General features: G+C 34.6%; 1 protein-coding gene across 5 annotated transcripts in view; it reads left to right on the forward strand.

The window, feature by feature from the left end:
• Window positions 1–13,421, forward strand: part of ANKRD12 (ankyrin repeat domain 12) — a 95,395-nt gene that overhangs the window by 50,402 nt on the left and 31,572 nt on the right. For 4 of the 5 annotated variants that reach the window (XM_079785229.1, XM_079785231.1, XM_079785228.1 and 1 more), the window contains 3 exons: window positions 756–956; window positions 3,828–3,970; window positions 7,020–7,167. In XM_079785229.1, the coding sequence (XP_079641355.1) occupies window positions 756–956; window positions 3,828–3,970; window positions 7,020–7,167 (492 nt within the window). Of the gene's footprint in view, window positions 1–755; window positions 957–3,827; window positions 3,971–7,019; window positions 7,168–11,711; window positions 11,792–13,421 lie in introns of those variants that run through there. The other variant, XM_079785232.1, reaches the window with a different exon arrangement.

A 13,421-nucleotide genomic window follows, 5' to 3' on the forward strand; every position in this document is an offset into this window, starting at 1 on the left:
ATTATTTTCCATAGACTTTTCTCTTAGAGCAGTTGTTTCTTTTAAATAGTTGTAAATTTTAGAATTAATTATTAATGTTATACATATGTCTTAAATCCTTAACTGATTAAGAAACTAGTTTTTGTTTTATTTTGTTTTTCCCCCCAGTAGTTATGAAATGTGGAGGAGAGGACATTGGACATCATCTAGTTTACAATTCTTGTTTTTGATAGAGAAACTGAAACAAATCAAAAGATGGGAATCATAGCAAAGCACTTTTTTTTTTCTCTTTAAAGGCCTTTCCCCAACCTTTCCTTATTTCTTATAGTTGTTAAATTTCATTTTCATAGTAAAATCATTCATGACCTTAGTTTACACTTAATATCAGAGTACAACTCCAATACTTAGTCTGAGTCAGAGGTGTGTCTCTAGTCTTAATGTCATTTCATCTAGGTCTTAGAATAATAGCAGTTTTATCAAAGTATTCATTGAGCAAACACTTTTAGTATGCATACCTGATTCTTTATTATTCATTTTAGATCAATTTTATGAATAGATAGAATAAAATATTTTTTCTAAATTGGCTCATGCAATATTTGATAATCCTAAAGGAAAATCTACTCCATGTATTTGGGTAAAATCCAAGTCAAGTTTTAGATTGTGAGGGTGAGAAGATATTCTTCCTGTTCCAGAAATTAGCACATTATCTACAAAAGCCTTTTAATGAATATACAAAATATTTAGCCTAGAACTTTTAACTTTCTCCTTTCTTATAGATTCCACACCAAATCATCCATCACAAACAACACCAGCCCAAAAGAAAACTCCCAGTTCCTCATCTCGACAAAAAGATAAAGTTAATAAACGAAATGAGCGTGGTGAAACTCCTTTACACATGGCAGCTATTCGAGGAGATGTGAAACAAGTCAAAGAATTAATAAGTTTAGGGGCAAATGTTAATGTGAAAGATTTTGCAGGTAAGACCTGTAATTAAATACTAATTATCAGGAACTAAAATTTAAAATTTATCTAAACAGGTTCTGGATACAATTTAATCTACATTTTTTATTCTTCTTGTTTAAAAAAAAAACCTCTAAAACCATACTTTATTACAGAACTGTTTTGGGTTGTGTACATAAAACCCTGATCTTCGCTATAATTCCATGTCAATAATTACTCAGATTTTTAAATATTAAATTTATTTTTTAGTTGACAGATTATAAAATTTTAAAAATCTTATTTAGGTTTTATTCTAGGTGAATTAGAGTTATATAATGTTTTCATAGTAGTTAATTTATAAGTCTTTCAAGATATTAACTTGAACATAAAGGACTGTAAAGAGGTGTGATGTTTTTTACTTTTTAATCTTCAGGGTTAGATTTTTCTTGAGAGAAAGAGAGAGATAGAACGAGAGAACGAGAGAACCCTGACCAGGAATCGAACCTGCAACCTGGATATGTGCCTTGACTGGGAATCAAACCCAAGACCTTTCGTTGTTTGGGTTGATGCTCCAACCAACTGAGCCACACTGACTAGGGCAGTGGTGTTTTATTTTAATTACTCAAATATATCTATCAGCCTTTAGTTCTACAACCTGCCATTTTTTACTTAATGTGTTACAGATATTTCTGTCAGTACATACAGATAGTTCTACTTCAGTCATTTCAACAACTGTATGGCATTGTTTAGTATAGATTCTATGGACAATACTTTAGTGAACATTTGTAGAAATATCTTTGTGTATAGTATAATATCTTTGTGAACATTTGTAGAAATATCTTTGTGTATATTTCCTTCTAACTGGAATACTGAAGAATTGTCAGTATTCCAGTTAGAAGGAAAACTGCTGAATCAAAGGGAATGCATATTTTAAAATATTTGAAATACAGGCACATGACCCTCCAGAAAAATCTTTTGCCAGTTTACCCTACCATCAAGATACTATGGAAAGAGCTCTTTTTTTCATATCTTCACTAAAAGTAGATATTATAGATTTAATTATTAGCACTCTGGCAATTGAAAAAAAAAGATCTTTAATTTGGACTTTCTTAATCAGTAATGACAGTGAATATTTCTTGTATTCTGTGAATTGTGAGATCCAGTTCTTTGCCCATTTTTCTTATGTTTGGTAGTATTAATATGTAAGAGCCCTTCATGTTAGTGTAGATTTTAATTATTGAATATGTAAAGGTTTTTACTTTCTGTGGCCACGTTTGAATTTTCATTACAGTGTTATTGTACTAAAGTTTTTAATATAATCATATAAGTTATTGTTTTCATTTTTGGGTTCTTTGGTATTTTATTTAAGGCGGACTTTTCTGCCCCTAAATCTTAAAACCATACCCCTATGTTTTCTTTTTTCCCAAATTTTGTTTGTGTTTTGCTTTTACACATATCCCTACTAAAATACATCTGGAATTTATTTCTCTTTTGGGTGTGAATTAGGGAAAGGGTGATATACAATATCAACTTTAAAGAATGAACTTAAAAAAAAAAAAGAATGAACTTAAACTTGATATTATCTATCGGAAACCAAAAATTTGTACTTTTCCTTTGGTCTAACAATTCACTTCCTAGCATTTATCTCAATTGTATAATTATGAATGTACATAAAGATTTAGTTATATGGATATTTGTTGCAGCATTGTTTCTAATTTTTAAAAATTAGAAATAATTTAAATGTCCAGCAATAGGAGCTTGTTTAAACAAATTATGGCATGTTCAATCCGTGTAATACTATATTGTAGAAAAGTGACATGCGGGATTATTTTCATTGTAGTAAGTAAAAGAAGCGGGTTAAACAACCTTCCAAGTTTTGTTTTAAAATTATAGATATGAGAGGGACAGAAGTAGTAGGATTTATGTGAAATTATTTAAATTATTGTATCTAGGTGTTGGGATCATGGGTAATGCTTATTTTGTGCTTTGTAGATTTTTGTTTCTTTTAAATCCTCACCCTAGTATATTTTTCCATTGATTTTTAGAGAGAGGGAAGAGAGAGGGAATGACAGAGAGAAACATCGATGTGAGAGAAACACATCGATTGGTTACCTCCTGCATGAGCCCCAACCAGGCCTGGGCCAGGAAGGAGCCTGCAACCGAGGCATGTGCCCTTGACCGGCATCAAACCCAGGACCCTTTGTCTCCAGGCTGACTCTCTATCCGCTGAACCAAACCAGCTAGGGCCATGCTTTGTAGTTTTTATGTTTTCTAATTTTTCTTTCATGAACATATAACTTTCTTCTAATATAAAAGTAATTAAAATGATAAAGTTACTCCAGTTTAAATATTAAATTCAGAAAAGATTGTATTGACTTAACAGATGAAAGCCCTTAAAACAAAGGGGTTTTTGCTGAATGAAAGACCCTTACAAGGTTGTTAACTTTTGCCTCTTTTTTCTATTTTTTCTATAGTCAGATGATTATAAATTTTAGCAAGTTTATATTTATTGGATAAGTTTAAATGTTTAATATTTTGCCAAATAATTTAGCTTTAATGGAAATATTATCATGAATGAACCTTCTGTAAGATTAGTGGTGTTCCCAGGTATTTATTTCTTGTTTGTCACTCCTTTTTCCTTCTGTGCTATGTGCATTGAGAATCAATATGTCATACATGCTTATGTATATGGAAATATATATACATATATATAATTATATTTATTACAAGGCCAGTCCCATCAAATAGCTAGATGTAGTGGTTAAAGTGGATGTTACTTACAATGAAAATTGTAGTGTCATGCTCCCTAACTTTTTTTAGACTTGTTAATATTTAATGATCCCTCTATATATAACATTTATTCCTGCATTTTAGTGAACCATATGCTTAAATTAATATTCTAACTTTAGGTTGGACACCACTGCATGAAGCCTGCAATGTTGGATATTACGATGTTGCTAAGATACTTATAGCAGCTGGAGCAGATGTTAACACACAAGGATTAGATGATGACACTCCACTCCATGATTCTGCTAGTAGTGGGCATAGAGATGTAAGTATGATAGAAAAATCAATAATACTCATTTTCAAAATATAAATTCAACCCAGAGTAATTTCATTTGCTTCTTAGTCATACAGTCTCCTGTCATTTTTCACTCATTGCCTGATCAGCTCATCTGTATTTTATTTTTCCTTTTATCTGCCTTTGACCTGTTAATTCCTATCATAGTCAGGTTTAGTATTATATTTACATAAAATTTATTTAATTTGATAATTAATTATATAGGTTGGCAAAATTTTATTTCCAGGCCATTCGTCACACAACTAGATACAGTGGTTAAAGTGGATTTTACTTACAATAAAAATTGTACAGTGTCATACTGCCTATCTTTTTTTAGAGTTGTTAATATTTAATGATTCCTGTATATATAACATTTATGCCTGCATTTTAGCTGACATTACTTATTTAATATATTCAGATGGTTTATTTGTATAATAATAAAAATATGGTATTATACTCAAACATGATTATATATGCTCACAAATTAATGGCATCTCTAAACATCATGTTTATTAGTTTTGCTGTAATATTATGAACCATACTGGGTTTTAAGTTTCATTTGTATTTTCAACCTTTGGCATGTTAATATCAAAGCTAAACCATTCTTGGTGTGGACCTCTTTGGGTTCATCTTGTTTGGGACTGTTTGTGCTTCCTGGACTTGTGTGTTTATTTTCCTCACCAGGTTAGGGAAGTTTTCCATCACTATTTTTCCAAATAAGTTTTCTTTTTAAAAAAAAATATTTTTATTGATTTTATAGAAGAAAGAAGAGGGAGAGAGAGAGAGAGATAGAAACATCAGTGATAAAAGAGAATCATTGATCGGCTGCCTCCTGCACACCCACACTGGGGATTGAGCCCACAACCTAGGTATGTGGCCTGACCACGAATCGAACCCTGACCTCCTGGTTCATGGATTGACACTCAACCACATAGCCACACTGGCAGGGCAGTTCTTTCTCTTTTTTTTTCTTTTTTGCTCAGTCCCTTTACCCCCCAAGCCTACTCACCCCAGAGCTGTCAGCTCTTCTCTATTTATGAGTCTGTCTCTGTTTTGCTTGTCAGTTCAGTTTGTTCATTAGATCCCACATATGAGTGAAATTATATGGTAAAAGGTAAAATTTTCTTATTTTTTATGGCCGAGTAGTATTCCATTGTGTAAATGTACCATAGCTGTTTTATCCCATCATCTACTGATGGACACTTGGGCTGCTTCCAAATCTTACCTATGGTAAATAACTGCAATGAACATAGGGGTGCATATGTTCTCTCAAATTAGTGTGAGTTTGATTCGGGTTTCTTTAGATGGATTCTCAGAAGTGGAATTGCTGGGTCATAAAGCAGTTCCTTTTTAATTTTTTGCCGTAACTTCATACAGCTTTCTACAGTATTGGCTGCATCAATCTACATTCCCACCAGCAGTGCATGAGAGTTCCCTTTTCTGCACATCCTGGACAACACTTGTTGTTTGTTGATTTATTGATGATAGCCATTCTGATAGGTGTGAAGTGATATCTCATTGTGGTTTTATTTTGCATTTCGTAACATTGAGCATCTTTTCGTATGTTTATTGGTCATCCATATCTCCTCTTTGAAGAAGTGTGTATCGAGGTCCTCTGCCCATTTTTTAATTGGATTGTTTTGGGGGTCTTTTCTTTTTTCTTTTTTTGGTGTTGTGTTGTATAATATTTTGGATATTAAGCCCTTATCAGATGTATCGGCAAATAATGTGCTCCCATTTAGTGGGCTGTATTTTCATTTTGTTGATGGCTTTCTTTTTTTATGCGAAAACTTTTTAGTTTGATGTACTACTTCCATTTGTTTTTTCTTTTGTTTCCCTTGCCAGAGGAGATATGTCAGGAAAAAAATATTGTCCGAGAAATATCTGAGATTTTACTGCCTGCCTATGTTTTGTTGGATTTTTATGGTTTCAAGTCAAACATTTAAGTTTTAATCCATTTTGAGTTTATTCTTGTGTGTGGTGTAAGAAGGTGATCTAGTTTTATTTTTTGCACATATCTGTCCCATTTTCCAAGCACCATTTATTGAAATCTTTAGCCCATTGCATGTTTTTGCCTCCTTTGTGAAATATTAATTGACTATAAAGGTGTTAGTTTATATCTGGGCTCTCTGTTCTGTTATGTTGATCTATATGTCAGTTCTAGTACTTTTTTGGTGGAATCTTTATAATGCTCTATTTATAGTATCATGTCATCTGCAAATAATGACAGTTTTACTTCGTCCTTTCCAGTTTGCATGTCTTTGTTTCTCCTTCTTATCTGTTTACTGTAATTAGGACTTCCAGTGCTATGGTAAGAGTGATGAAAGCGGACACCCATCCCTGTCTTATTACCAATTGAAAGGGGAACACTTGTAGTTCAGTAGTAATTTTGATAAGGTTGTGGGAGGATATGAGTACCATGTTTCCTTCACTGCCAATCTTGACCAATCCTTATGATTTTCTTAATAAAATTTTCTTTTTTCTGGCTTACTCTATGATAAGAATCCAGTATGTAATCTACAAAATATGTGTTAATTGATCATTATTGGTAAGGCTTCTGGTCAACAGTACACTATTAGTAGTCAGGATTTGGGGGGGTCAAAAGTTATACGTGGATTGTCAGCTGTGCAGGGGGTTGGCATCCCTAATCCCTGCATTGTTCAAGGGTCAACTGTATATATTCCATGAAGCCAGGGAACTTGTTATTCTTGTTTATTGATTTATCTTCAGAAACTTGGAGCAGTGCTTGTTAATAGGTTCTCAATAAATAATTTGTTGAATGTATGATGAAAAGGGAAGAAACTGATGAGATTTACTGCTAAAATTGCCCAGTTTAAATTTTAAGGAAGAAATTTCTTTTTAGTATGTAAGATCATCTGATGGGGGAAGGCAATGAACATGGAACTTGAAGAGAGTAATCATGATTTAGAAGAGACACACTGTAAGGAATGGAGGCAGAATGATGTTATGAATGTTATCAAGAGAATGGTTGAAATGATACAAGTATGAAGTGACTAAATCTTCCTACTATTTAATTCAGATAGTGAAACTGTTACTTCGTCATGGTGGAAATCCATTTCAAGCTAATAAACACGGAGAGCGTCCAGTGGATGTCGCAGAAACAGAGGAGTTGGAACTGCTACTAAAAAGAGAGGTGCCTTTATCTGATGATGATGAAAGTTACACAGGTTTGTTTCAGATAATCAGTATTCAACCGTTGGTTTGTCATAATGTTTAGTAGAACATTTTACTTCTACTTTATAGTACATAAAATGTTTGAATACCTTAAAATAATGCTAGCTAGCTAGTAAGACGTGAATTTAGTAACCTATTATTTGCTACATGTCCTCTTTGTAAATGGAGTCACGATGCCATTGCTCTATTTTCATGATTTTTCCCCCCATAAATTGCTGATATTACATTCAAGCCCACTGTAGAACCTTTCCCCCCGATAGCCCCTCCCCCGGCTGGCCGGCCACCCCATCAGCCCCAATAGGGGGAGGGCGGCCAGCCAACCTCCACGGCCCCTTCCCCCCGCGGGCCAACCTCCCAGAGTTCCTCCCCGCTGCCGGCCAGCCCCCCTCCCCAATAGACCTCGATTACTGGCCAGGCCGAGGGACCCCACCTGTGCATGAATTCATGTACCAGGCCTCTAGTGATGTATAAATTTGACCTCATCTAGTTCAGGAAAAAAAAAATAAAAAAAAAAAAATATATATATATATATATGCATATATATGCATATATAGTGAAAGCAAATTATAAAGCAAGAGAATAAAAACATTAACAATGGGCAAATCTGGATAAAGGATATAAAATTTTTTGTAGTTTTTTTAAATTTCTGTGAGTTTGAAATTATTTCCAAATAAAATTTCAAATATATATATACAAATACATAAAATTGCCTTGCTTTTGTCCATTGAAAAGATCTAAAAGCAATTTAGACCCCCACAATTCCAATAATCATTCCTAGTGCCCAGATTATAATCTTGATATGCTTTCTACTAAAAGAAAACCAAGGCTTTTTAGAAAAAAAATGGGTGACTAAGTCTGGGATAGGAAATATATAGGATGAGCTGTCAACATCTTGTCATTGCTGATTTCAAGGAAGCTATGAAAGACTACTATAAGGTCTTATCTAAAGGCCTTAGGAGACAACTTAGATCAGTTTCCCATTGACCAAAGATAGGATAGTTTGAGCTTCAGTAAGGCTATTAATAACAAATATTAGAAATTCATTAAATATGTTTAAATCCATAGTCCATGGTCATAATTATTTTAATTAATTTATCATAAGAGAACCAATTTATCTTAAAAATTAGGCAGAAATTAGGTAACCTCATTATAGGTGAGAAGTTTTTGGTTTTGGTTTTGGTTGTTTTTTAATATGTTTTTATTGATTTCAGAGAGAGGAATGGAGAGGGAGAGAGATGTAGAAACATCAATGATGAGAGAGAATCACCAATTGGCTCTCCTTCATGCTCCCTACTGGGGATCAAGTCTGAAACCCTGGCATGTGCCCTGACCAGGAATCTCACCATGACCTCCTTGTTCATGGGTTGACCCTCAACCAATGAGCCACATTGGCTGGGTGAGAAGTGTTCTTTAAATAAGGTTAATGCAGGTAAAAAAGAAAAAAGTTCGACCATTTTGTAAACCCCAGTTAATATGTGTAAGCATTGAGCATCAACAGTTGCTAACATTAGATTTTTTAAAAAGAGGGGGAAAGAACACACTACACTACTATTCTTCAATCCTCAGGATCTAGCTGCCTTTTTCAGAAAATACCAAAGTCAGAGGAATATGCTGCTGAACTGCACCAAGCAAAATCTAGACTGTGGGAAACGCCTAATGGCTTTGATTTTTCAAGAGATAAATTATATGGGAATGAAAAAGGAAGAATCTGTAGGAAAAAAATGTTAATGTTTAAAAGGCATATCAAAGTTGAAAATAGGCAAGTCTAAAAAAATAATGTATTTAAAAAAAATAATGGAAGAATAAACCAACAACTTATAAACTTGGTTACCTAGTAGGAGAAAAGAGCAAAGGGAGGTATGTGTGAATTGTTACAGTCTTGAAAAACAGTCTGACAACAGCTGGTGAAATACAAGAGCTCTTATCTTTTGAAGATACATATTGAAATATTTCTAGATAAAATAACTTGAATTGGGGATATGCTTCACAATGATATAGCAGCAGGATGAATAGATGGTATGGATTGGCCAAAGATTGATGGCTATTGGAGCTGAGTAATGGGTACATGGGGGTTCAGTATAACATAATATTCTGTCTACTATGTTAAGTTCAAAGTTTATTATAAAAAACATTTTTAAAGATACTTATGCACCTTGATCTATCAGTCACTTCTGGGAATATCCAGTGTTTATTATAGCACTGTTTTGACTAGAAAAAACAAATACATAGTCAGATAGAGCATTGGTTGTATAAATTGATGAATAAAGCCACACGATAGGCTATTGTACAGCTATGAAAAAATATATCTTAATGCTATACCAATTACTTGGAAGGATTTTCATAAGATACTGACTTAAAAAAATTAAGATGAATAATTATAATATCTAATTTTGTAAAATGAACAATGTGTTAAAAAGCAATATGTATGTTCATTTGTGTTCATATATTTGTGCAAAATTTTATAAGCATGGAGAAAATCCAAAAGCATGTATGTCAGGCTACTAATAAGGCATGTGTCAGGTGGGGGGTGGTGAATGGCAGAGAAGGGGGTGATTTGGGTGGAAGGAAGGGAGCTGAACGCAATCATGTGATAATATTTTTGTATACATAAATATACAACTCAGCAGAATCTTCCCTTACCCTGCATCCCTGTTTATTTAGCCCCTTATGCCCTTCCCTTCACAATGAACCTTCTTAAAATGCATTGTAGTACACTCTATTGAATCTATGTTTACTAACATCATTATTACTAACATTAGAGGCCCAGTGCATGAAAATTCGTGCACTGCGGGGGGGGGGGGGGGGGAGGGTCGTTCAGCCAAGCCTGCCTCCTCTCACAGTCCAGGAGCCCTCAGGGGATGTCCTACTGACAGCTTGGGTCCATTCCTCCTCTGCGGGAGGCGACCGGGATGATCAGGGGAAGGCGCCACCCCCATCACCCCGCTGCTGCTGCCACTACTGGCCACTGCGGCTGCTGGCCCTCCTCGGCCCTTGCAGCCGCTTCGACTTTGTCCGGAAGGATGTCCAGAAGACATCTGGTCTATCCGGTCTAATTAACATATTACCCTTTTATTAGTATAGATAGTATAGATGATCTAACTGCCAGATCCCTTAACTGTCTTCTCAGTCTCTATGGAATTTGACAGTGTTGACCATATTCTTCCTAAAATTCTTTTGTCTTGGTTTCTGAGACATAATTCTCTGGCTTTCAGGTAGCTTTCCAGACTGTTTCTTCTTAGTTTTCTTCTAGAATCTCATTTTCATTTTTCCCCTTATTCCCTTCACATACTCCCCTGTGTTGATTTTTCTAAAGATTTTACTTTCTGGACCCTCTTCTCTTACCACCCACACTTATTCTCCACCCACACTTATAGTTCTAAATGGTGAAGCCTTCCAGATATCTCTTTATTCCATACATTTTTCTTAAGCTTTCAAACCTATATATTTAGCTGCCCCTCTGGCTATTACCATTTAAGATTTCCACAGAAATAAGAGTACCTGAATGGAACTTGATTCTCTATTTACACTCCTCCTCTTGTGTTTTTTTTTTTTCTTTTTCTATCAATGGTAACATAAATCAGCTATACTTATGTCATACTAGAGGCCCGGTGCACGAGATTCGTGCACTCAGGGGGGTCCCTAAACTCAGCCTGCACCCTCTTGCAGTCCGGAGCCCTTGGGGGATGTCTGACTGATGGCTTAGGCCCGCTTCCCAGCAGTTGGACATCCTTAGCGCTGCCTTGGAGGCAGGAGAGGCTCTGGCCACTGCCACTGCACTTGTCAGCCATGAGCCCGGCTTCTGGCTGAGCAGCACTCCTCCCCCTATGGAAGTGCACTGACCACCAGGGGGCAGCTCCTGCATTGAGCATCTGCCCCCTGGTGGTCAGTGCATGTCACAGCGACCAGTCCTTCCGCCGTTCAGTCAATTTGCATATTACCTTTCTATTATACAGGATACTTGATAGTCATCCTAAACTCCTCTTCCTCCTTTTCCTTCAGCTCAATTATTTAGCGACTATTTTTGAGCACCCATTATGTGTTGGGCATTGTTTATGCACTGGGCATACAGCCTATTAAGAAAATGTAGATAATAACATAATCTACTAATGCCTGTCATTCCTACTTTCAAAGAATTTATAAGTCCATCTAGCAGTGAAAAGCTGAAGGTCATTTGAACATCTTTGTGTTGTGTAAAATAAGGATTATGATAGCTGAAATTACATTGGCTTCCATAAAAAAGCAAGAAAATAAGATTTAAAAATAGAAATTTTATGTGGTATGTTAATTTTTACATGTTTTGTGGCTACAAACTCTAATTCTGGTCTCTTTAGAAAGCAGTAGCTGTGGGAAGCAGCCTTGTTATAAAACTAACTTTCTTTTAAAAAGAAGGACTGCAACAGATTTTTCCCATGGAAGAAGAAAGGTGTTTTATTTGAACTTACATATTTAATTAGAGTGGAACACGATCTTCTAGAACCTTTTTTTTCATTTATTTTGATTGTTTCAAGTGCTCATTAGCTATGTGTTGATTTTTCAGAATATTTATTTTCTACATGGTGAAAGTGCCCGAATTATTGCTTGATCAAAGTCCTTCAAGGAATGATGCAAAAATCATCAGTAAGTATCTTACAAAGATTTTGGAGTTACTAAAAAAGACTGATGAAAATACCCAAATTTATTGCTTAATTTACATGAGGTCCTTGTTAGACTTAACTTTATCAAACACCATCCAATCTAAATTCAGAATATGTAAATATTTAATAGAGAATTAACTGCCCACAGATGTTTGTGTATAAAGTCTGATAGCATTGTTACCCATCTGGTATATCATGTCATCCATGTGACAGATACACTTTAAGTGTTGCAAAGTTAGAGAATAAGGTCAAGACTATAAATTTCAAAGAAGTTAATACATTTGGAGTAAATAAAAGGGTGTTATATATGTAGCATTTAAGTGTGGTTTATTCCATTAGGCATTGCGCTATGCTTTTATGACAGTGCTACTCAGTAGCTATTCCACAAACTATTGCTGGTTCTCACAATAAAGAACTTTTGCCAGAATGTAAATGTACTGCTTTCATCAAAAAGAATGCTAAAAAAACATGTCAGCTGAACTCAGTGTGCTAGTGACATAATTAATTCCCATTTCTGGTACAAGATCCTTATTTCATCATTAATTTGTAGTAAACAATTTGCAGACTGGCCTCAGTTCATGAACCACACTGCATAGCAGTTTTATGTCGTGCATATCAGACATTTACGCTGTTGTTGCAAGAATACATGTCCTGGTTAATACAGCTTATTTGTGTACAAATATGTGACACTTAAATTTGCATAATTCTTTAGTCTTTTTCCCCCTTAACTTCTGCCCTTTTCCCAAGGTTTCATTTAATATTACATTCCTATACAGGAATTCCATGTAATAATAGTATTTGCTACAAACAATTGCTTCTTCCTATTCTGCTGAGAATTCAGTTATTCAGAGATCGTGTCATAGGAATTATGAAATGGTAGTAGAGATGAGGGTAACTCTGTGTCACGTAGTGTCCTTGCCCATACTTTCAGACATTCATTAATTGCCAGAGTAGAGATTCTGTTAACAAGTTTGCAGACACTGATTTTATTACTTAAACAGAGTTCTCGGTGGACAATGTTGAAAATGCCAGTCATCGTCAGAATTATTATCCTTTTTCTTATCTTACTTTGACTGCTAATAGTCTGGCCTTGTTTATTAAGCAGCTGCTATAAACTTTCCTTACTTGCATACTTAAACTTAACCTAGAAAATGCTCAAATGCTCCATCATAATAAACAGACAAGCTACTTTTAGAGTCTACCATAAAATAGATTAGGAAACTGGTGCTTGCTGAGAGCATCTGTGTGTCAAAAAATACACAAAATGACCAGTATTTTGAAGCCTTATTTGCTTAATGTTAAAACAGTAAGTTGTAACTATTTAAATATATTGTCATAATTTATTAAATTCACTTCCTTAGTTTTATATTTCAGGAATTATGAAATACAAGTGTTGATGCATGCATATATGGAACTATGACAGTTAATAATTCAAGAGCTCCAAAAACCAATTATTTAAACCAAAATATACCATACATTTTTACTAAATCAATTATGTGATGTTAACAATTTAACCATAAGGAAAAAGAATCATCACCTTAAAAAGTTTTAGAGCAAACCATTTAACCTTAGAAGTATAAAAACTACAGGAAGAAGTTACATAGAGTGTTTTT

The sequence above is a fragment of the Cnephaeus nilssonii genome (assembly GCF_951640355.1).
Source record: "Cnephaeus nilssonii genome assembly, chromosome: 11".
NCBI lineage: Eukaryota > Metazoa > Chordata > Mammalia > Chiroptera > Vespertilionidae > Cnephaeus > Cnephaeus nilssonii.